General features: G+C 43.5%; 1 protein-coding gene across 1 annotated transcript in view; it reads left to right on the forward strand.

The window, feature by feature from the left end:
• The first annotated feature begins 252 nt into the window (after positions 1–252).
• Positions 253–25,412, forward strand: part of LOC104000591 (alpha-N-acetylglucosaminidase) — a 74,713-nt gene continuing 49,553 nt past the window's right edge. Inside the window, exons 1-6 of the mRNA XM_065137276.1 lie at positions 253–519; positions 2,945–3,021; positions 3,951–4,162; positions 6,077–6,198; positions 12,775–12,860; positions 13,023–13,117. Of these exons, the coding sequence (XP_064993348.1) occupies positions 268–519; positions 2,945–3,021; positions 3,951–4,162; positions 6,077–6,198; positions 12,775–12,860; positions 13,023–13,117 (844 nt within the window). The 5' untranslated portion in view covers positions 253–267. The remainder of the gene's footprint in view (positions 520–2,944; positions 3,022–3,950; positions 4,163–6,076; positions 6,199–12,774; positions 12,861–13,022; positions 13,118–25,412) is intronic.

Below are 25,412 nucleotides of genomic sequence, written 5' to 3' on the forward strand. Positions count from 1 at the left end.
AAATCCCGAAAACCCTTGCCGGCCTGCGCGGTTCTCTTCTCCTGGCTTATGTAAGCACCGCCTCATCCTACATCCGTATCCAGTGTGAGCCCGGGATACCAAAAGGCAACTTCCGATTGGTTGTTTTTGTGTGGGTCCAACAAAGAGAGTTATGAGGACCTTTCTGGTAGCGCATTCTTTCGTGCATGGTGACTGGGACGGGACACAGGTGACACACCCCTTCCCCACTCACCCACTTAAAAATGCTCCGACCGGCCGGCCATTCCCATGGCTTCTCCTCGCCCGCTACCCCGAGTCCGTCCCCTCTGCGCTCTCTTCCTCTCTCTTCTCTTTCTCGTTTTCCTCCTCCCATGGGCGGCCGGCTCTTCTCCGCTGGAGTTATCCCACCTATATCGAGTCCTCCACGTCCAAGAACGGGAGCGCTTACCGCCCGCCGTCCAGGTGGCCGCCGCCCGTGGCCTTCTCGCCCGCCTCCTCCCATTCCACGTTTCCAGCTTCGAATTCGAGATCGTTTCCAAGGTCGGCAAGTTCTTGATAATGTCTCTTACTAAGACAGACGATCAAATAATATGAATACGTAGAATTTATTTCCTAAACTTGTTGCAGGACTACGCGTTTCTGCAATTCTTGAAAGGTTTGTGTTGAATCGAGGCTTTATGGGTTTGATTCTTGATGTGCTCTGTATGTGCTAGATCGTTGGTTCTTGGATTTCTTTAGGAGGGTTAAATTATCTGGTTTCTGCTGAATTGGTTTCCTTCTTCGTCCGTTTCCCCGAGTCTTGGGTTCCTTCCTCTCTCTCTTGTCTTTCTCCTAGGCCTCGTCGCATGGACGAATGGCTCTTCTCCGCTGGAGTCCTCCAATCTATATAGAGTCTTGTCGACATCCAAGAACGGAGGCCCTCGCCGCCGTCATCCAGGTGGCCGCCGCCCGTGGCCTCCTCGCCCGCCTCCCCCTTTTTCACGTTTCCAACTTCGAGTTTGAGATGGTTTCCAAGGTCGCCGACGTCTTTATTGCTAATTTCTCTTACCTTAGACAGACGATCAAATAATATGATTCCGTAGAATTTATTGCCCAAACTTGTTATAGGACTACGCGGTTCTGCATTTCTTGAAAGGTTTCTGCTGAATTGGGCTTTTATGGATTTGATTCTTGATGTGCTCTAGTGTGCTAGACCGTTGGTTCTTGGATTACTTTAGGAGAGTTGAATTACCTGAATCTTCAAAGGAGGAAAAAATTGACAAGTGGAAGTATTGGCATCATTGTATAGAGGATCATGGTATGTTATTCAAGAAATTCTTGCATTTCCATGCACTTTGGCAACATCTTCCACATTCAAACATGTACAGAAAATTATTACAAATGTTTGACCACCTTGCTTATTTGCCACTTATTGTTAAGGGTGGATTACAGGCAGGAATTTGTATCAACAGTTGATCTCCTGTGTAAGAATAGTAACTAGTGGCTACATAGTATCTAACAGTGACACTTCTGAATATTACAGTGGATTCAGTTAATAGTTAGATTACTTGGAAGCAAGAATGATGTAGGTCATGTAGCACAATTGTTTGTGTCTACAAGGAAAATTCTATGCATCAGTTTAGAACCTGATGACTGTTGATCATTTTAGTTTAGAACCTGATGACTGTTGATCATTTTAGTTTTCGTGATTGACATTAGGATGCATTAACATTTTCCAAGAACTAATTGCAAATAACAGAAAATAATTGCAAATAACATAACTGAAGCTGTTGGATTGTTTCCAAGAACTCTCAGGAACCATTTTTGGTAAGTGCAGAGTCGTTCTTATGATGAACTAAGTAATACATCTAAAATCAACCAACACTATATTGTGTTAAATTGAAAATTTGGACTAGCGACAAGATAGACTGATCAATGAAGCAGCAAATGGTATAGATGCATGAAGAACAAAACAAGCCATCGTCTCATCGAAACATCTGAGAATGCAAAATCTAGGACAGATAATGTGCAGATAACCTGAAAAATTCAGGACTCAGTTCGAAGGTTAAATCGGCTCTAGCATCAAGGTCATAAAGACAAAAATTAGAAGGATAGAGATTTAAGTAACTGTTGTATATGGTTGGGTTATTTTGGTGCTTAGGTCTTCAAATATTCTTTTAGTAATTGATGAGGAACTTTGTTATTTCAAGTGGATGTAGCTACCATGACCTCGTTGATGCAATTGGAAGAAATAGAAAATTAGTAGCAAATGGTCATATCGAAAAACAATCTTGTTGATGTTAAAGTGCTACTGTTAACTTAATTAAAGGAGTCTACAAGTTAGTAAATATTTTGTGGAGAAAAGCAAAAAAGACAATTGTTCAATTTCCATAAGGGAATTGATTTATAGGAGGTTTTTCAGCAAGATACAAAGGACTGGCTTTTGGCTGATAATTAAATTGGATCTGCACTCTTCATTAGTGTATTTTACTAACTCCTTCGTGATTAGACTATATTAAAAGATCTAACATTTTCTGATGTGTCATGGACAATTGAATCTTGCTAATACTCAATGATTATGCCTTTTAAGTGTTCTGCAAACTCATTTATCTTTAGAAAGAAAATTGGGATATGGGTAAGGGAACTTAACATGTGTAACAAGTTCAAGTAGTTAATTCATGTTTAATATATTCTATTCAGTAATAGGTTCAAACAAGTATAAAAACTTTTGCTAGATGAAGGCGAATATAATATCCAATAGAGATACGTGGTAGATGAATACTTGAAATTTTAGAACGTTTAGTTGCATCTATTTGTTGATTGGAGTATTGTGTCAATCCTCTTTCAAAGTTTTATATTAATCAAGATATCTTTTGTATCTATATGATTGTAGTAATTGTCAACATCCAGATCATTTAAATGTTCAATTTTTTCATCACTGTATTCTCTGCTAAGTGGATAACACTTCACTGGACTTATTTTTAAGGAAACATGTGGTGGAGCAGCATGCTTCATTATTAGCAACCATCCATCATTAAGTACAAAAGGATTCCCAGAAATACTGTAAGTACCATTAATTGTTTTTCATATTTATATTGATTCATTCTTTTGTTCATTGATGGTATAGGTTGGTGATTTTGTAAATTGAAGATTAAAGTGCTTATTTGCTTTGTTCTTTTATCAGATTGAACTTCACCGACAAAATATAGAAAAATCCATGAAGACTATGGTCCTCAATGAAATTGCTAAAGTATAAGATTAGTAAAACAAGGCTAGATTGGTAATATTGTTAATTGGCTACTACATTATTGTTTTGTTCTTCCTCAGAAGATGTATGATGGCAACCTCCTTATTTTTGATGGATGCTAATTTTTACTACATTATTATTTTGTTTTTCCTCATAAGATGTGGGAGGGTGACCTTCTTATTCTTGTTGAATGCTAATTTGGCACCAAGTCATCAACCAGGGTGAATAAGTTGGGAGCCAAATTACTTAAATGTAGCTTGGTTGTGTTTTCTGTATGTTCTGTCATTTGTTGTGTTGGATACAGTATGCAGAGGTATTCTTTTGTACTTTGACATTTTTTATTCATTGGGTAAAGATGAAAGGGAGCTTGATTCTTCTATATCTGATTGGTTTTACTTACTGCTTTCCTTAGTCGATGCTGAAAATCCATCTAGTTGGCTTTCTTTCTTCCTTCTAATGGTTCTGTTTGTTAGATTGTGTCCATCAAGATATTGTGTGGGACAACATCTGGATGTCTTGGCCAATAAATTTGTTTCTAATTTATGGAACTACTTTCCATCAAGATTTATGGATATCAGAATTTTGGTACAGAATTATGCTACTATAAGTTTTTGTATATGGTTTTTCATTTTTTTTCTGTTAGTGAAATATGAAAGTATTTAAAAAATACTTCAGATGCTTATCCTGTAATTGTGCCTCCTGGTTTGTGTTCCAATGTTGAAATACTCTGTCAATGTTTTAACAGAATCCAGGGGACAAGTGGTGTTGAACTTTCTGCTGGTCTCCATTGGTACTTAAAACACTGGTGTCTGATACACATATCTTGGGAGAAGACCGGTGGTCTACAGTTGTCATCTGTACCAAAAGTGGGCTCCCTTCCGCATGTTCCTTCGGCTGGTATTTTGGTACAAAGACCTGTTCCGTTGAGTTACTACCAGAATGCTGTTACATCCAGTTGTAAGTTACTTTATTATTTATTTTTTAAGTTGATTTGGCGCTCAATAGCCCCTTTAGTTTGGTCTAGAAGTCTATTAATGTGAGACTGAAGTATCTATTTTCATCTTGATAGCTATTATTTGAAATTCACTTTCTAGTTTTTATATTACTTAAAAGCTACACATAAAGTTGAAACGAGTTTAATCTAGTCTGAAAATCCAAGAAACCAACTTTGATCATGTGTATGTATGAGAGCTAGCATAATGGACATTTTTTCTTTTAGTTTCGTAAATTTTAGTGAATACTACTACAAATTATTTGAGCATCTTATGTACTTCGGTACATTATTTATCCTCAAAAGAAGGGAAATAAATGGATAGTTTCACTGTTTTTACTATGATAATAATTAAGAAAATGGTTCTTAACATTGCTTAGACACCAACTCAAACTACAGTGCAGCAATGGCACAGCTGCCTGATTGTTATTTGAACAACATAGCTATTAGTTAAAATAAAATATGAAAGATGGAACAAAGAGGTAAAATTAACGTGATTATAACCTCCATGAAGTTCCATTCTTTATACCATTCACTTCAGAGCATATAATGGAGGTTCACATTTAAAAATGAAATAGATTTTTTTGTTTGATTTTTTTGGATTAAATTTGCTGAACTGAGTGTTAATTTGCTCCACTTTCTGCTTTATACATGGTTGCTTGTCACCATCTATAAGCATATCAGACTCCATAATTTGTTATAATCTGGCCTCATGATATTTGTGCTTTCTATATGTTTCTAACTGAAATTTGGATGGGCCAGAAAATGTTTGTACTAGATGTGGATTCAGCAGCTACATAGGTGCAGATGTTACATGTACAATCATGGTGGTTGCCTCCAAGTTCTAACTAACATTTTACAATCATAAAAGTTAAACCGACTGAAACATGTGCTAAGAGATAGTCAATCTGTTAGAATGTCATAGTCCTTAAGTCCATCTAGGTCAATTAGCTATTTTTAGTGATTACATTATCTAGAATGTTTCTTCATTATGCATCTAGTAAAAAATTGTTTCGCAAAAGAAATGAGGATATGTTTAATAAATCATTAATTTCATGAATAGATTTCTCTCCACTATTAGTTGGGCAGCAGGAAGTGACATTTTCCAAGAATGGCAAGTTTGAGCCATTTGATTTATAGTCATTTCAGTGTCTTTGGACCATGGAGAGTCATCATCTGTTGTATGCTTAAACTCATCTAAAATATATAGTCAGTTACCATGACATATGTTTGTTGCCATTTAGTTCCATTGCTGGTGACCTCTTGACTGCTGACTACCTGGTTATTGACCCCTCCAGCAACTAGCTACCAAGTTGTCGGTCATCAATAAATAACTATCCATAACTGTTTGGCCATCAACACGTTGTTAGATCAGTGTTGTCAATCCATTTAAATTGTCAGTTAACTTTTTTTAATGCAAATGGTGCAATTTACTTTAAACACTGAATTCTGTCATATAACAACAAGTTCAATTAGTTTATGGTTATATTTTGTAAATGCTTTCACTTCTCCAGCACTTCCTTGGTGCATTGAATGTGTGTGCATGGTGCATTTTAACTGACACATTGCATGAGCTTTTTACTACTTTGCGCTGCCCTTGTACTCGTTTTACATAATGTTGGCATGCCCTTGTGCTAATATTTGTCCATGATGGTAACATTCTAGTGTGAGTTTGTGTTGCTTGTACTTTCGATCCTTGATTTTGCTAGAACCTTTACGGTGTTTGGATAAATTGGCTAAGATATTGATGCATAGTTTATGATGTGAAATGCCAGCCGTTGGAACTGCCTCGGGTGGCATTCTAGGGGATGACACCCCAGTTGTATGCTATTTATATTTGTTTCTTCCGTGTTGTGAACTTTGTTTTTTACTGTGTTAAGATTCATATGCATGGTGGAGTTGGGAAAGATGGGAGAAGGAAATTGATTGGATGGTTCTCCAAGGGGTCAACTTACCACTTGCTTTCAATGGGCAAGAAGCCATTTGGCAGAAAGTTTTTGAGGTACAATACTTTTCTTTTTCTTCTATCAGTGTCCTTTGCTATTAGTTTGTCAAGGTATAATACCTCAATATATGTACCTTTTCTATCAAACATAGAGCAACAAATGATGTTTTGCCTGGACTGGTATGTACATAACAGTCCTGGTGTGTGAACCAGTATGTGGACTGCCCCCGTTTTGGACCAGTTCAACCTGCCCATATAAAATGTAAAAAATATGTTTGCACCTTTGCCCTAATCGTGCACGTCATGACCTCGTACACTGTTGCTTTGCACCACCTTTGCCCTAATCGCATCTCAATCACAAAGGATACATCATGTGATGTCGCCACTCACCATCTCTGCGCACAGCCACCAAGCACATACACCTCTTCTCCTCTTCCTCCACTGCCTCCTATTCTTCCTTCCTTTACTGTGCCTTCTCCTTCATCTTCACTCATACATACCAGTGTACTGGTACCGACCGGTATAGGTCTGGCTAGGGAATGATATGCATCCAGTATGCACTAGATGACGATCCTTTTTATATAGTTTGAGATGTTAGTTCCTTACGGATGCAACTTTGCATGCTGCTTTTTTGTACAAAACAATATTTTACTTCTCATCCTTATACCATAATTTTTAGCTCTCTCATCAGTCCATTGACCATTCAAGACTCTACCAACAATAGGTCAACTATGGAATACAACTCACAATGAGGAGGTTCCTTTGGTGATTTGACAGTATTTGATACTGGCTGTCAATCTAATGTCAATACCCTGAAGCAAGGTTTTAAATACCGGTCCGTACCGACGTATTGAGCTCCGCTCGGTACGGCACGTACCGGTATGTACCGTCGGTACACCAGGGTATACCGATGGTACATCCTAAAACCTTAAAAATACCTGGTATTAGTCTGTACGCCTCGGTACCGGCCTGTCACGGACAAAACTGTAAACAGGGCTTTTAATGTAAGCTTATGTATGTCCGTGTCTTTTGGCTTGTTCATGCGTTGCACAACATGCAGAGGGACAGTCGAAGGCTTAACAATCCCATTTTAGTTGAGTTTGGTGGCTGTTTTAGGCTTGTAAATAAATGTTGTGTCATGTGGACACTTGTGAGAGATATTCGGTATGTAGTGGACCATTTTGGATCCTTTGTTGTGCGACCGTTTAGAGCTTATAAAGTCTGTTTGTAATTTGCATTGGCTATGAAGTGTTTTTCGAAATGTTTGCTTGTGGATCCCGAGTGAGGCGTTTTCTTTGACCCATTTTCTTTTTTATAGGTCCTAAGGGACCATGAGAGGTTTCGGGGAGGCTGACTTTTGCGGATGGACACACAACGATGCTGCACGACTTTGACAAAACCAGCTAAGTCCATGACAGATGGTATCAGAGCGGGACAAGCACTCATAGAAACACTTGGTATGCAAACGTGGGGGTCAATGCAGCCCGCACGCGCGATCGTTTAGGGGAAAGCGGGCATGGAAATGTAGGGAAAATGAGTCACTCAGAGGAGCGGACATCTGAGATTGACATTCAGAGGAATGACCAACCCTTCGCGCAAGAGGCATTACGAGGATAAGCAAGTTGGGAAGAATGTGTAGCGCACAAAGGCTGAGATGGTTGAGTTTGAGCTACGACTCAATGTTGGCAACCATACTTGATGGTGATTAAGGCAAGCGAGACACTTGGTAAAGGATGAGACTATGTAAGGTGGAATGGGTTGTTCAGTGACCGAAAGAGTTGTGCAAAGCTCGAAAAATTCGATACTCATTTAAAGGCTTGTATGCGAACGATGGAGTGTTCGTAGCCATCCTAATGTGATCGAAACTCGGCGCTATGGAGCATTGAAACTTTCTCTTCAGCATGAGAATGATACGTCTGTAGGAGGCTAAAGTGTGCAGCCAGTTCAGCATGTTGCTAGGCCTTGAGGGGTGCAGCGGGGATTGTATTGACGTGGAGTCGCAATCTAGCAAGTGCGTTTACGGGAGGTAGAACAATGCACAATTTGTTCAACAAGGTGGAGTAGTCCAAGGGGATGGTGGTCTCCGAAACTTTCAAAGAGAAGGAAGCGAAAAGAGAAGTTGCTCCAACGGGAGAGATATTTAGGAGGGATAAGTCCCGGCTCTCCAAAGGGAGAACCATGTGTAACGGACCGGACATGTTGAGGAGTACCTCAAAAACAACTTCACAAAGCTCAACGGACCAAGCAAGCGACGAGGAGTCGTTGCATGATCTCGCTTGAAATAATGCATTGGGGAGATGCTTGCGAGATCAAGTGGGGGAGCAATCCAAGGCAACGCAAATGAAGGCACACTTGGAGTCGATATGGAGATCAGACTCAATGGAGGGCTGGCTCGTGGAATGGTGGGCGTGAGGACTATCATCAACTCAATGCAAATCGAGGAGCGGAGCAACTTGGGTGTAGCTTGGCGAAGTACCTAAGCCACATGAAGGGAGCCGACATAGAAGATGAAATATGGAGCGGAGGCACAGAGCTTTCTTTGGATAGAGGACATGAACTCTTGCAGAGGCAAGGGCGGGATTATGTCGTTCCATGGATCCCTCATTCTGATGGAGCAGGCTCATCCTACATGGTGCCAAAGACGAAGGGAGTTTTGAGGCACATACACCTTACCTCAGAGAAGCATTTGATGGAGGCGACTCAACTTGCAAATACGAAGTTGGGTTCAAAAGGCCTTAGCACGGGGCAAGAGGATGCGGTGTACAGCGGAGATTGTGCTAGTAGGGGCAGAGGCCCAGGATCTAAACAATAGTGCACCAATTTTAGCGAAGTCGGTGGACTTCGGAAGCTACTAGGCGATGGACTGTCATAGAGCGGTGCTTCGTCTAGGTGTGACTCGAGAGCGGTGGACGAAGGTTGATTGCCAAATGAGCGAACACAATCGAAGGTGGAAAAGCTTTGCGATGTGTTGGCAAAGGCCACACATGGAGGGATCACAATTCGAGTTCTTCCCACAAGGATCAGAATGCAATGGAGATGTCACCGGGAGGCGACATGGTGCAGCGGATCGTGGTGGAACAATTCGTGGCAATGCGATTCACACGATATAATCCCGTGAGAGACTATCTCATATGGAGGTATGATCGGGAGCTATTGGGAGCTCCACTTCGGTGAACAACACGATGACAAGAAGGGCTATGGATTCAAGGAGTGAAGGCTATGGTACTGTAGAGGCGGGTCTTCCGTGCGTGTATCGAATTTTATATCGGATGAAAGCCTTGGTCATTAGCATATGGGGCTGTGTACTACCGAGAGAAAAGTTCGAATGTAAGTACCAGTGAGTCCCATGGGAGGGACTTGATCATGCAGAGGTATGATCGGAGCGGTTGGAGAGTTGGACTGCTCTAGAGCTCATATTCGCTTAAGGGAGCCCGGCAAGTTAGAGGACAAGGCTGAGTAAGCGAACATTGCTATCAAGGAAGCTAAAGAAAATAGAATCGGTGCGAACCCTGCAACATGATGGCAGAGGCCATGAATGAGAGTTGTAGTCTGTCTTTCCATCGACCAAGGGGAACTACTTGAAGAACACAGAGGTGTTGAAGCAAGGGGTCGAAAGGGGCGAGGAAGCGACGACGAGTTCAAAGAGACTTAGCTACCTAAAACCAAGTATCAGTTAGAATGAAGGTGAACTCGGAGGAATGCCACAGAGGTAGATCTATCGATCGTGAAGAAAGAGATGTAGATGTAAGGCGACGGATAGTAGGGCCATGGGCATGACAGCGCCATGGTACCGTAGCAGCTGGACTTCCGTGAAGTTCTCGATCTCTTGCTCTCATGGAGGGAGAGCGTATGGTCGTGAAAGGGGCCGAGGAGGTGGAGCATGCGGAGGCAAACTCCAAGTACCAAGATAAGGTTGAAGGGCAAAGGCCAAGGAACTTTGTAAGACCGGTGTCAACGAGCTTCTCATCAAGATAGCTGAAAGTGGAGGACTTCGGGTCGATACAAGAGTAGACGACGAAGGAACGAAGCAGGCAGTACACGGTGCTGTACCTTTGCTACTCAGTGGAGTAGGCGACTGTTGATGGAGAAGACGGTACAATCCCAGAGGCGACCAATACTATTAAAGACTTACTCCAAGTTGGGGTGTAAACTTCCTGCATTCCAGAAGTTCGATGGCATTGAGAAGGTGAATCATAGTAACTAACTCAACGCAAGGAGTGCAAACACTTCAAGTGCTTCAGAAGTGTGAGCAAAGAGCAGGTGAAGGTCAGTAACCAGCTCGATGCATGGAGTACAACCCTTGAGGAGCCGGGCGAAGTCAAATAACCTTTGCCTTCTCAACTCTTAAGAGAATGGCCGAAACCGAGTACCCCAATTCTCTTAGCTATCGAGCAGAGGAGCTCTGCATATGTTCAAAGCCCCTTCGAAGAAACAAAATGGAAGACAATAGTTGTCAAATCCTCACCAATAGTGATCAGTGCTACTGAGAGTAGATTATCCGTTTCATTTCCCAAGAGAGTGCCAATCGAAAGCAGAAGTGATGCGAACCTACTTGGAAGTGACAACTAAGTGAAAGAAGAGTCGATGGGCAAAATTTGTAGAGGAAGGACCCGAAAACTTTAAAAGTTTGCGAGGCGATGCTCGTTAAAGCTTCAACAAGCATCCACCCAGTTTAACCAACATGAGGCATTTGAGAGACTGAAGCATAGTAAGGATGGTCTTTTCCTTCATATGAAGGATCCGCAAGAACCAACAGGGATCGACACAACTCAGCCAACCACACACTAGAGTTAGAGTCATTGGCGAGTTGAAGCAGCATGGCGGATCAAAAGTTCGACTACTTAGCAACAACAGCGGAGAGCAGCTGGGAGCCAAGAGATGCATTGCTGTTGGAGCAGAAAATTAAAGACTCAGTAAAGGCAAGGAGTTGTACTGTGTTAGGACTCTAGCTAGGAGAGTCCTAATTGAGAGGGACATTCATGTAAAACCTACCTAAGCCGACCCCTATTAAAGAGGTGAAGAGGCCGGCTAGGGTTAGGAGGTTGTTTCTTAGAGAAGAATTAGGAGTTGTAAAGGAATAGGAGTTTTGAGTAGAAGTCCTATTAGGAATTGGTTAGAAGTAGGAGTCTTGAGTAGGAGTCCTATTAGGAGTTAGGGTTTAAAAACCCTATAAATAGCTATGTATTCCTCATCTTTTGATAAGCAATGGATGAACCTTTTCTGCAGCCTTTGAGCAGCAACTTGGAGGGAGGAACCCGTATAGAGTTCCAAGGAGGCCGATCCCCTAAAGAGATCAATCCCAAGTTTAGAATCTGCAAGGGTTCTAACATAGTGTCGGCAAAGGCTTCGACGAGGACGTCGAAGGAATAAGTGGGGGAGAATGTCACGGACAAAACTGTAAACAAGACTTTTAATGTAATGCTTATGTATGTCCGTGTCTTTTGGTTTGTTCATGCGTTGCACAATATGTAGAGGGACAATCGAAGGCTTAACAGCCCCATTTTAGTTGGGTTTGGTAGTCGTTTTAGGCTTGTAAATAAAGGTTGTGTAATGTGGACACTTATGAGATATGTTCGGTCTGTAGTGGACTATTTTGGATCCTTTATTGTGGGACCGTTCAGAGCTTGTAAAGTCTGTTTGTAATTTGCATTAACTATGAAGTGTTTTCCGAAATGTTTGCTTGTGGATCCCGAGTGAGGCGCTTTCTCTAACCCGTTTTCTCTTTTGTAGGTCCTAAGGGACCATGGGAGGTTTCGGGGAGATTGACCTTTGCGGACGGACACGCAACGGTGCCGCACGACTTAGGCAAAACCAGCTAAGTCCGTGACAGGTCGGTATGCCTCGGTACCGATCAAAACATTGGTACCGCCCGGTAGAGGGTGGTCTGCATACCGATATCTTCTTGGACCGGTATATACCGCCTGTATCGGGCGGTACATATTGAAATTGAGAACCCTGCTCTGAAGTTAGTTTTCCCATTCTACCTATAATACTTCTAGGAAAGAGATTTTCCCTAAAACCTAATAAGCTAGTTAGCATGAAAAAGTAATTATCACACTGATTGTCATTTATCAATTCTTTTCTTGTGCGATCACTGAGCAAGAAGCTGAAACTCTAGATATTAGAGTCTAGAAGTTTACATAGGGAGCAGTTTTGACAAAATAGTGAACAGAAAATCCCTGAATGTGAACCTCTTGTTGTTTTAATAATTATATGCTTGGTGATCTTACTACATGGTATATAGGCAACTCCCTTATAATTTCACAAGCTTCATATGGTTTAATACTTAAAAAAAAAATAAAAACTTCATTGCAAATAATTTCTCCTTGTGATATTCAGCTTGACATGGATAGGATGATATCAATTATTCTTTAATCTCTTCATGTGCTTTTTATTTTGTTATTTTGCTACTTGGTTATTGATGACATGTGATCATCTCTAATCATTTAACCACAAAAGGATACATTTACAATTTATGTTACCATGAATTCCATTAGATGATATTACCTACTTAAGTTTTGTACGAGTTCTTTGTTGTTTGTCTGCATAGTGATTATCAAGATTTGTCACATTGCTCTAGCAGGTAATTGGAATTATTATTAATTTTTAAACAGTCTTCCTACTATTTTTTAGAGGTATAATATCAGCCGTAGAGATCTGGATGATTTTTTCGGGGGGCCTGCATTTCTTTCATGGTCACGTATGGGAAACTTGCATGGGTGAGTTTACTATTTTGTTTAATTTTAGTTTCAGTACATAGTAGAAATGGATTATATACATGGTTTTGATTGGTAATCAAATGTTGTGCAAAATTTATAAGCTTGACCACATACTAATTTAAATTCCTTTATTTTGTATTCTTTTGCTGTGCTTGATACTAGATGGGGTGGACCCTTGCCTCAAAGTTGGCTTGATGATCAACTTGTTCTTCAGAAGAAAATTCTTGCTAGGATGTACTCGTTTGGAATGACTCCGGGTATTTTTAGAAGAAGATTTAAATTCAATCCTCTATATTTGTAGGCATCCTTAAGATCATATTCTTGCATGATAAATAGATACATTTTGAATCTTAGTAAGTTCTCTTAATATAATATTTTAGGTTGGTAACGTCCTTAAGATCACAATCTTGCACAATTAACGGATACATTTTGATTCTAAAAAGTTATATATCTATTTATTGAGAAAAAATTGTTTGCATCACATCTTCGATTATTTTTCATTGTAATGTGAAGTTTATATGTTTAGATTACTTTGTGGTTGATGCTTGTAAATAGCTAAGGTTTTATAACATATTGCGTGATACATGTGACAGACTGCATTAGTTGAGGTTTGGAAACTGAGTGTATGCCCTTCTCTCATATACACGAGGCTGTTTCTCATGACTGTTCAATAATTCTTAACATTGGAATAAATGAGATTAATGTCATGCCCTGCTGCAACTTTACTCACAAAGCCAAGCTGTATTGGACAGGTTAATGTCCATATAATTTTATACAAACAAGTAAACAAATAAAAAATTTATTTATTTTCATTTATTGTCTCAAAATATTTGAGGATAACACTTAATTTGAGTTCAAAACCAATCATATGAACTAAACAAAGTACTATTGTATGACATAAATTCTATTGTATCCTGTCTCAGTTAATTTTACTAAGTCTGTAGCAGAATGAAATGGTATTATAAACAGCATAATTAGCATAGTAATTTGGTACGGAATGTACCAATTGCAAAATTACATAAAGACAAGGGGAATAGATTTGAAGGTATATTTTGAGAATTGCGACAACAAATATAACGTTGTTTTCACTTGTTCATATTACTTATGCCTTCTTACATGCTAGTGGGATTGACAACATAAGTTGATTACTGGAGTCATCAATGGTGTAATGTTGACACCCAGGAATGAACAACAATAAGACAAGGGAAGAGGACATAATTCAAACTCTCTATTTGGTTAACACAAAGTGCTATAGGAACAATCCTTAAATTGGTTTTTTACTAACTAAGGATTGGTTATTGGAAATAACTAGTAATAATGGATATAATAAAATCGTGACTATCTTGATGGTGTTGAGATGTGCCTTGGTGAATGGATATTTAAATTATACAAATATATTAATGATTCAATGGTTCAATGATGATATTGCCACTACTGACTATTTTAACAGAATAGTTAGTGACTAAATTCTAATATTTATTTAATAAGTAATTTGTTTATGATATAGAGTTTATTGATTTGTCTTATCTTAATTTTGTTAATTTTTATAAGAAGATTAGGAAGAAATTTAAAATTTACATTATATTAAATGACGTTCAAGATACTTACACATAGAGTCGAACCGGAGATCCATCAATTGTGCAACAATGCACTAACCATTAGGATGTCAAATCGGAGATCTATCAATTGTGCAATAACGCACTAACCATTAGGATGTCTCAATAGAGCCTCTTGGTCTGAGCTCATGAAGAAAACAAGTCAGTGTGTTGATAACTTTCAATAAAATAATTTGTGCTTTGGACAATCTTTTTCATTTGAAATATCAGGTAAATTTGCATTTGATCACTATTTGATTCAGGTTTTAGAAATCCTCTTATGTGCTAGTGATGGGCTGAAGCAACCTCAAGAATTTTGGCTAGTACTATTACATATTTATATGAAAATGAAGGCCAAACAAGCCTTTATGTTTGGATACCATCTTGATTTAAGCTGTACAACTTTTTTCTTTCTACCATTCCTTCTTTATCCTTTTGCCTAATAGTAAAGCATTGGTGAGCATGGTTTGATGTACTGCCTAAAAGCGTACTAAATGAGCGGTACATATTGCTGATTGGTACGTGGACCAACCATTTTCGGATGGTACAAGATGAGCATTGGTGAGATGGTTTGACATACCAGCTGAAAGGGTACAAGATGAGTGGTATGTATCAGTTCGCCTATTGATTGATACACTGACCAACCATTTTTGGATGGTACACTACAAGGGGGGTGTACCGGATGGTATGCCTCATGTATCACCTGATATGGTCACCATTACTGATCAATACGGGTTGGTAACAGTTGGATTTCAATGGTACCAATTAACATTTGGGTTAAATCAGTTCCAATAGTTAGTTCGATCGTTGTGTCACGAACGATCATCGCGCACTTGAAACAACTTCGTTCAACGAACCGTCCGTCGTTTTTGCATACTTGTACAGAGACATGGCAGCCTGTTTTGCCTTGGTTTTGTGTGTTTTTCTTGTAAAAAAATACATGTTCGAACAGGTTGCAGTGCTACAGTGCAACTGCTCACTGCGCCGGGCCAAAAAGCCCCAAAATGGCTCCGTTTTCGTGTGCCACGGGCTGTTTTCTGCAGCCCGCTGCAGCGCTAAAAAACGTTAGCCATCTCAGCACCCTGGAACCCCTCGGGTGGCATAGGGCTGGATGGGGCTTCGATATATTGTCGAGCGTTGAAAAATCTTCACAAGTTCGCACATTAACTTGACGGGAACTTGCCTTCGCGCTCGGCACCCGGTGAACAGTTGTTTGTGGACTTGCAACTGTTCGTTCTACCTTCTAAAGTCCTTGTTTTCTCCTTCCTCTCTTTTCTCTCTTGCACTCAAGGTGCTTGCTGAATTGCTTGTAAAGCGTCCCTCTTCGCGAGACGCCGGGACTTGTCCGTTGCTCATTTTCAATCTAATCAACTTTCTGTTTTACAGGTCCTTCGGGACTTGTACGAGGTTGCAACTAGGCTGAACCTTTGTGGACGCATGTGTCGTGAGGGCGCCTCATGACTTAGGCAATCCCAGCTAAGTTCGAGAAGTTGGTGCAAGGGTATGTCGCGACTTAGGTAACTCAAGCTAAGTTCGCGACTTGGTCACAAGGGTGCCTCACGACTTAGGCAATTCCAGCTAAGTCCGTGACATTGTGGTATCAGAGCGGGCAAGCAATTCGAGCAAGCAGCGAAGGAACTTCACAATTTCTCCATGACAAAGCATCGTGGCGAATCAAGCAAGACGGGGCAAGCCGGACCCTTGCCCCAAGTAGCCGTAGGTGGGCTGTAAGTGCATACTCTCTCTTATGCTGTTGGAGCTGTTCAGGAGGAGCGTGACAACGAACATGATGAGCGAGAAGTTGGCTACTCTCCGCGAGCGGAGGAGGCGCAATCTGGAGCGCCAACTAGGAAAAAGAGCCATAATGTCACGAACGGTCATCGCGCACTCTCAATAACTTCGTTTAACGAATCGTTCGTCGCCTTTGCATACTTGAACAAAGACATGGCAGCCTGTTTTGTCTTGGTTTTGTGTGTTTTTGCTTGTAAAAATACATGTTCGAACAGGTTGCAGCGCAGAGTGCGATCGCTCACCGTGCTGGGTCAAAAAGCCCTAAAATGGCTCCGTTTTCGCATGCCACAAGCTGTTTTCTGCAGCTCGTTGTAGCGCGCAAAATGTCAGCCATCTTAGCACCCTGGAACCCCCCGGGTGGCATAGGGCTGGATGGGGCTTCGGTATATTGTCGGGCATTGAAAAATCTTCACAAGTTCGCACGTTGACTTGACGGGAACTTGCCTTCGCACTCGGCACCTGGTGAGCAGTTGTTTGTGGACTTGCGACTGTTCGTTCTACCTTCTAAAGTCCTTGGTTTCCTCCTTTCTCTCTTTTCTTCTGTGCACACAAGGTGCTTGCTGAATTGCTTGTAAAGCTTCCCTCTTTACGAGACGTCGGGACTTGTCCGTCGCTCGTTTTCAATCTAATCAACTTTTTGTTTTACAGGTCCTTTGAGACCTGTACGAGGTTGCAACTAGGCTGAACCTTTGCGGATGCATATGTCGCAAGGATGCCTCAAGACTTAGGCAATCCCAGCTAAGTCCGAGAAGTTGCTGCAAGGGTGTGTCGTGACTTATGCAACTCAAGCTAAGTTCGCGTCTTGGCCGCAAGGGTGCCTCACGACTTAGGCAATTCTAGCTAAGTCCGTGACATTGTGGTATCAGAGCAGGCAAGCAATTCGAGCAAGCAGCGAAGGAACTTTGCAATTTCGCCATGGCAAAGCATCGGGGCGAATCAAGCAAGGTGGGGCAAGCCGGACCTTTACCCCAAGCAGCTGCAGGTGGGCTACAAATGCAAACTCGCTCTCATGTCGTTGGAGCCACTTTGGAGGATCGTGGCAGCGAACATGATGAGCGAGAAATTGGCTACTCTCCGCGAGCGGAGGAGGCGCAATCTAGAGCGCCAACCGGGAAGAAGAGCCATAAGGAGAGACTCACAACGGTGGAAACCCTCTTGGATGTTCTTGAAGCGAGCTTGGAGGAACTCTACCAAGGCCAGCGAAGGCTTCTTGGGGTAGAGAGCTCACAAGAAGAAGCTGAATCCTGAATCGACAAGGTTGAGGCCCTAGTCGATCGATTGACGGATGATACTAAAGACTCCATGCAACATTTGTATGAAGTCGTGGCGGATCTCACTTCTAAAGTGACAGCACTCACTAGGGCACTAAATGTGGGAGGGAGAAACACTCGCGTTGCACCACCACAAAATCTAAGGGCACCTGAGCCTCATTGCTATGGAGGTACTAGGGATGCAAAAGAGCTCGAGAATTTCTTCTTTGACATAGAATAGTATTTTCGAGCTACAAGGCCTGATTTTGAAGATACCAAAGTTTCAAAAACAACCATGTATCTGAACGAGGATGCAAAACTTTGGTGGCGAACCCGCTAGGAGGAGATCTAACATAGGTCGGTGTCAGGTGGACACATGGGAGGACTTAAAGCAGGAATTGAGAATTCTGTTTCTATCTGAAAACACAGAGTTCGTCGCAAGGAGGAAACTAAGACAACTCCGTCAAAGTACTTCCATTCGAGACTACGTGAAGTAATTTTCTGCACAAATGCTGGACATACAGGACATGTTTGAAAAGCAAGGTTCGCAATACCGTACCGTACCGGTATTTCGACCTGGGCTAGGTACCGGTACGGTACGGTGTACCGAGCACTGTAGCACTACTACAATGCAGTGCTACAGTGTACTGGTGCACTGTAGCACTGTACACTGTACTACTACAGTGCACTGTATTGCTACAGTGCACTGTATTGCTACAGTGCACTGTACTGCTACAGTGCACTGTACTGCTACAGTGCACTGTACTGCTACAGTGCGAACCGGTACCGGGCGGTCCGTGTACCGCTGGCCTGTCGGACCGGTACGTACCGCCCGTACCGGGCGGTACGATTCGGTACGACAGACATTGTTGAAAAGGATAAACTGTTCAGCTTCCTCGATGGTTTGAAGCCTTGGGCTCAACAAGAACTGCATCGAAGGAATGTCACTGATATGATCGGGGCAATTGCTGTCGCAGAAAGGCTCACCGATTTTGTTACCTCTGAGGACCCGGGAAAAAGGAAACAATCTTCAGGAAATCGCCCTTCAAAATATTCTCAAGGGAAAGAGCCCAAGGGCGAACAAAGGAAGAAGAGTTCCCGCAAAGGGCCAAGCTCAAAAGGCAAGCCCCTGAAGATTGGCGAATGCTTCTTGTGCGGAGGGCCGTACATGGTGAGGGAGTGCCCACAGAAACAGGCACTCAATGCTTTAACAGCTTTCATCCATCCCCCCAAATCGGACAAGGGCAAAGTCGTCGCCCTCAGTTCAAGTAGTTCAGAATCTAGTAGCGACGATGAGGAGTCGCAAGGTCCCCGAATGGGAGCAATGCATTTGTTGAATGCATTACGGGGTCAAGTGGGGGTGAACATGAAGTCAAAGCCATTGAAAGCAGGGAATAACGAGCTGATGTATGTGGACATTAAGCTCAATGGCCAAACAACCCGTGCAATGGTGGACACGGGCGCTACCCATAACTTTATTGCTGATCGAGAAGCAAAGCGACTTGGACTGATCTTGGAGAAAAACCTAAGTCGGATGAAGGCGGTGAACTCGAAGGCTAAGCGGATCTCCGGGTTGGCAAAGGGAGTTCCCATTAAGATCGGAACATGGAGCGGGAGCACAAACATGATGGTGGTGCCACTGGACGACTTCCAAGTGATTCTTCGGATGGAGTTTATGCACGCAGCAAAGTTAGTGCCAATGCCATTCCTAAACTCTCTATGTATGATGGGAGGTAACGACCCCTGTATGGTTACCGTCTCTCGGAGAGGAACCAAGGAACCCCACTAGATTTCGGCATTACAACTGAAGAAAGGGGTACGAAAAGGTGAATTAACATTCGTGGCCGCTATGAAGCTAGAGACACTCGATGAGAAGGCTATTCATGAACCTGCTATGGTGGCTAACGTCCTGAAGGAGTTCACAGACGTTATGCCACCTGAGTTGGCGAAGACTCTACCGCCACGCAGAGGTGTGGATCATTATATCGAGTTGGAGCCAGGAGTGAAGCCTCCAGCGAGACCACCCTACCGCATACCCCCTCTAGAGTTGGCAGAGCTCAGAAAGCAGTTAGGTGAACTGCTAAGCGGTGGTCTCATCCGCAATTCTAAAGCACCATTCGGAGCTCCAGTTCTCTTCCAAAAGAAAAAAGATGGGAGCTTTCGACTATGCGTCGATTATCGAGCCCTCAATAAAGTGATGGTGAAGAACAAGTATCCCATCCCACTCATTGCGGACTTTTTCGATCAATTAGGCAAAGCCAAGTATTTCTATAAACTCGACCTCCGGTCGGGGTACTGGCAGGTGCGCATTGCTGTAGGCGACAAAGCGAAGACTACCTGCGTGACCAGGTATGGAGCGTTTGAGTTCTTGGTGATGCCTTTTGGCTTAACCAACGGTCCGGCCACGTTCTGCACTCTTATGAACCAACTATTCAAAGAGTATTTGGATAAGTTCGTGGTCGTCTACTTGGACGATATCGTCGTCTACAGCCAAACGCTGGCGGAGTATGTCGAGCACCTTCGGATAATTTTCAAGGTTCTTAGGGAAAATACTTTGTTTGTGAAAATGAAGAAGTGCTACTTTGCTCAAACATAGATCTTATTCTTGGGGCATCAAATCGGTGATGGCTCCATTCAAATGGACAAATCGAAGGTGCAAGCTGTTGCGGAATGGTGAACTGTAAAGAAGGTGTCAGATTTAAGATCCATCCTTGGATTCGTTAACTGCTATCGACGCTTCTTAGTGGGGTATGTGAAGCATGCAACTCCATTGACGGAGTTGCTGAAGAAGGAGCAGCCTTGGAGGTGGTCTGATAAATGTGAAGCTGCGTTCCAAGATCTGAAGGCTGTTGTGTTGGAAGAACCGGTGCTCAAATTGCCGGACTATGGGGAGCCCTTCGAAGTCCATACAAATGCTTCAGACTTTGCTATTGGGGGAGTACTCATGCAGGAGGGTCATCTGGTGGCCTATGAGAGCCGTAAGCTCAACGAGACCGAGCAGCGGTATCCGGTGCACGAGAAGGAGATGACAGCGGTGGTCCGCTGTCTATGAGTTTGGCGACACTACCTTCTTGGATCACGATTTGTGCTGAGGACAAACAACATCGCTTTGAGCTATTTCCAAACTCAGAAGAAACTCTCCCTAAAGCAAGCACGATGGTAGGACTTCCTGGTTGAGTTTGATATGGCAATGAAGTACAAGACCGGAAAGGCAAATGTCGTGGTCGATGCATTGAGTCGGAAAGTGGAGCATGTGAATGCCGTACAATTGGAGGGCAGAGGCCAAGTATGTCAGTTGCATTCCAACTTCCTTTCCAGGATCATGGATGGACTGTACAGTGATCCCCAAGCAGTAACCTTGATGCAGCTCATCAAAGAAGGCAAGGCACGACGATTTTAGGTCCAGGAGGGACTCGTTTACAAAAAAGGGAATCGGGTTTATGTCCCTCGAGTGGACAATTTGAGGCGTGAGCTCTTAAGGGAGTGTCACGATTCTCTTTGGGCTGGACATCTGGGTATTCACAGAACCTTGGCTCTCGTAGAGAGGGCCTTCTACTGGCCGAAGATGGGGACTGATGTGGAGGAATATGTTTGAACGTGCCTCACTTGCCAACAAGATAAGATGGAGTAACGGAAGCCTGTAGGACTTTTGGAGCTGTTGACCGTACCAAAAAGACTGTGGTGTCACGGACTTAGTTGTTTTTGCCTAAGTTGTGCGGCACCCTTGCATGTCCGTCCGCAAAGGTCAGCCTCCCCGAAGCCTCCCATGGTCCCTTAGGACCTACAAATGAGAAAACGCATTAGAGAAAACGCCTCACTCGGGATCCACAAGCAAACATTTCCGAAAACACTTTATAGACAATGCAAATTACAAATAGGCTTTACAAGCTCTAAACAGTTGCACAACAAAGGGTCAAAATGGTCAATTACAGATCGAAAATCTCTCACAAGTGTCCACATGACACAACCTTTATTTACAAGCCTAAAGCGGCCACGAAACCCAACTAAAATGGGACTATTAAACCTTCGACCGTCCCTCTACATGCTGTTCAAAGCATGAATAAACAGAAAGACACGAACATACACAAGTATTACATCAAACATTCTATTTAGAACTTTGTTCGTGACATTCTCTCCCATTTATTCTTTCGACGTCCTCGTCGAAGCCTTTGCTGACACTGCAACTGCTCGCTTTTGCTGAGTCTTCAATCTTCTGCTCCAGCTGCAATGTGCCTCTTGGCTCCCAACTGCTCTCCGCTGCTGTTTTTGAGTAGTCGAACCTTTGATCCGCCATATTGCTTCAACTCGCCAATGACTCTAACTCTAGTGTGGGGTTGGTTGAGTTATGTTGATCCCTGTTGGTTCTTGCGGATCCTTCAGATGAAGGAAAAGACTATACTTACTATGCGTCAGTCTCTCAAATGCCTCATGCTGCTTGAACTGGGGGGATGCTTGTTGGAGCTTTAACGAGCATCGCCTCGCAAACTTCTGAAGTTTTGGGTCCTTCCTCCACAAAATTTGTCCATTGACTCTTCTTTCACTTAGTTGTCACTTCCAAGTAGGTTCGCATCACTTCTGCTTTCAATTGGCATTTCGTTGGGAAATGAAGCGGACAATCTACTCTCAGTAGCATTGATCACCGTTGGTGAGGATTTGACAACTATTATCTTCCATTATCTTCGAAGGGTCTTTGAACCTGTGCAGAGCTCCTCTGCTGGATAGATAAGAGAATTGGGGTACTCGGTTTCGCCCTTTCTCTTAAGAGTTGAGAAGGCAAAAGTTACTTGACTTCGCCCGCCTCCTCGAGGTTGTACTCAATGCATCTAGCTGGTTACTGGCTTTTGCCTGCTCTTTGCTCACACTTCTGAAGCACTTGAAGTGTTTGCACTCCTTGCATTGACTTAGTTACTGTGATTCACCTTCTCAATGCCATCGAACTTCCGGAATGCAGGAAGTTTTCACCCCAACTTGGAGTAAGTCTCTAGTAGTTTTAGTTACCTATGGGATTGTACTGTCTTCTCCATCAACCCGGCCGCCTACTCCACTGAGTAGCAAAGGTACAACACCGCGTACTGCCTGCTTCGTTCCTTGGTCGTGCACTCTTGCATGACCCAAAGTCCTTCACTTTCGGCTATCTTGATGAGAAGCTTGTTGACACCGGTCTTACGAAGTTCCTTGACCTCCGCCCTTCAACCTTATCTCGGTACTTAGAGTTTGCCTCTGCATGCTCCACCTCCCAGGCCCCTTTCATGACCAAGCGCTCTCCTTCCATGAGAGCAAGGGATTAATGACTTTCATGGAAGTCCCGCCTCTACGGTACCATGGCGCTGCCATGCCCATAGCCCTACTATCCGTTGCCTCGCATCTACATCCCTTTTCTTCACGATCAGTAGATATGTCTATGTGGCACTCCTCCGAGTCCACCTCCATTCTAACTGATGCTTGATTTTGGGTAGCTAAGTCCCTCTGGACTCGTCGTCGCTTCCTCACCCCTTTCGACCCTCTGTTTTAACACCTCTGTGTTTTCCAAGCAGCTTCCTTTGGTCGATGGAAAGATAGACTGCAACTCCCATGCATGGCCTCTGCCATCACGTTGTAGGATTTGCACCGATTCTGTTCTCCTTAGCTTCCTTGGTAGCAACGTTCGCTTACTCGACCTTGTCCTCTGACTTGCCGGGCTCCGTTAAGCGAATATGGGCTCTGGAGTAGTCCAGCTCTCCAACTGCTTCGATCATACCTCTGCATTATCAAGTCCCTCCCATGGGACTCACTGGTACTTGCATTAGAACTTTTTCCTTGGTGTAACACAGCCCCCATATGCTGATGACCAAGGCTTTCATCCGATGCAAAATTCGATACACGCACGGAAGATCCGCCTCTGCGGTACCATGACCTTCACTCCTTGAATCCATAGCCCTTCTTGCCGTCGTGTTGTTCACTGAAGTGGAGCTTCCAGTAGCTCCCGATCATACCTCCGTATGATCTAGTCCCTCACGGGACTATGTCGTGTGTATCGCATTGTCACAAACTATTCCACCACGATTCGCTGCACCATGTCGTCTCCTGGTGACATCTCCATTGCATTCTGATCCTTGTGGGATGAACTCGAATTGTGATCCCTCCATGTGTGGCCTCTGCCAATACATCGTAGGGTCTCCTTCAACTTTGATTTTGTTCGCTCCTTTGGCAATCGACCTTCATCCACCCACTCTTGGGTCGCACCTAGATGAAGCACTGCTCTAGGACAGTCCGTCGCCTAGTAGCTCCCGAAGTCTATCGACTTCGCTGAAAATGGTGCACCATTGTTTGGATCCTGGGCCTCTGCCCCTACCAGCACAATCTTCGCTGCGCACCGCTTCCTTTATGACAACTTGAATGGCAACACTGTGGCATATTCTTCAAGAGTACCCGCCTCCGCGTCCTCTTGCCCTGTGCCAAGTTTTTCTGAACCCAACTTCACCTACGCAAGTTGAGTCGTCTTAGTTCCTCTAATAAATGCTTCTCCGAGATAAGGTGCATGTGCCCAGAAGCTCCCTTCGTCTTTGGCACCTTGCAAGATGAGTCCACTTCGTCAGAATGAAGGACCCATGGAACAACATGATCTTGCTCTTGTCTCTGCAAGAGTTCATGTCCTTAACCTCTGTCCAAGGAAAGCACTATGCCTTCGCTCCATGCTCCATCTTCTACGCCGGCTCCCTTCATGCGGCTTGGGTACTTTGACAAGTTACACCCAAGTTGCTTCGCTTCTCATTTTTGCATTGAGTTGATGGTGGCCCTCGTGCCCACCATTCCACGGGTCAGCCCTCCCTTGAGTCCGATATCTATATCGATTTCAAGTGTGCCTTCATTTGTGTTGCTTTGAGTTGCTCCCCCACTTGATCTCGCAATGCATCCACCAATGCATTCTCTCAAGCGAGATCATGCGACGACTCCTCGCCGCTTGCTCGGTCCATTAAGCTTCGTGGAGTTGTTGTTTGTTGAGGTACTCTTCCTCAACATGTGCAGTCTGTTGCACATGATTCTCCCTCTGGAGAGCCGAGAATTATCCCTCTTGGATATCTATCCCATTGGAGCAACATCTCTCTTCGTTTCGGAGACCACCATCCCCTTGGACTACTCCGATTTGCTGAACAAACTGCGCATTGTTCTGCCTCCTGCAAACGCACTTGCTAGATTGCGACTCCACGTCAATACAGCCCCCGTTGCACCACTCAAGGCCTAGCAACATGTTGAACTCGCTGCATAATTCAGCCTCCTACGGACGTATCCTTCACATGCCGAAGAGAAAGTTTCAATGCTCCATGGCGCCGAGTTTCAATCGCCTTGGGATGGCCACGAACATTCTATCGTCCGCATACAAGCCCTTGCATGAGAACCGAATTCTTTGAGTTAGCAATTCTCCTCACCTCTGTGAGCTTTGCACAACTCTTTCGGTCGTTGAGCAATTCATTCCACCTTGCATGGTCTCATCCTTTACCAAGCGCCTCGCTTGCCTTGAGCACCATCAAGTATAGTTGTCAACGTTGAGCCGTAGCTCAAACTAAGCCATCCTAACCTTTGTGTGCTCTGCATTCTTCCCAGCTTGCTTGTCCTCGTGGTGCCTCTTGCACAAAGGGTTGGCTATTCGTCTGAATGTCACTCTCAGATGCCCGCTCTTCCGAGCGACTCCTTTTTCCTACATCTCCATGCTCGTTTTCCCCCAAACGATCGCGTGTGTGCTGACTGCCCTCAACGCAGCCCCGCTAGGTCCCTCACGTTTGCATGCCAAGTGTTTCTATGAGTGCTTGTCCCACTCTGATACCATGTGTCACGGACTTAGCTGGTTTTGCCTAAGTCGTGCGGCACCCTTGCGTGTCCGTCCGCAAAGGTCAGCTTCCCCGAAGCCTCCCATGGTCCCTTAGGACCTACAAACGAGA

The sequence above is a fragment of the Musa acuminata genome, chromosome BXJ3-1 (assembly GCF_036884655.1).
Source record: "Musa acuminata AAA Group cultivar baxijiao chromosome BXJ3-1, Cavendish_Baxijiao_AAA, whole genome shotgun sequence".
NCBI lineage: Eukaryota > Viridiplantae > Streptophyta > Magnoliopsida > Zingiberales > Musaceae > Musa > Musa acuminata.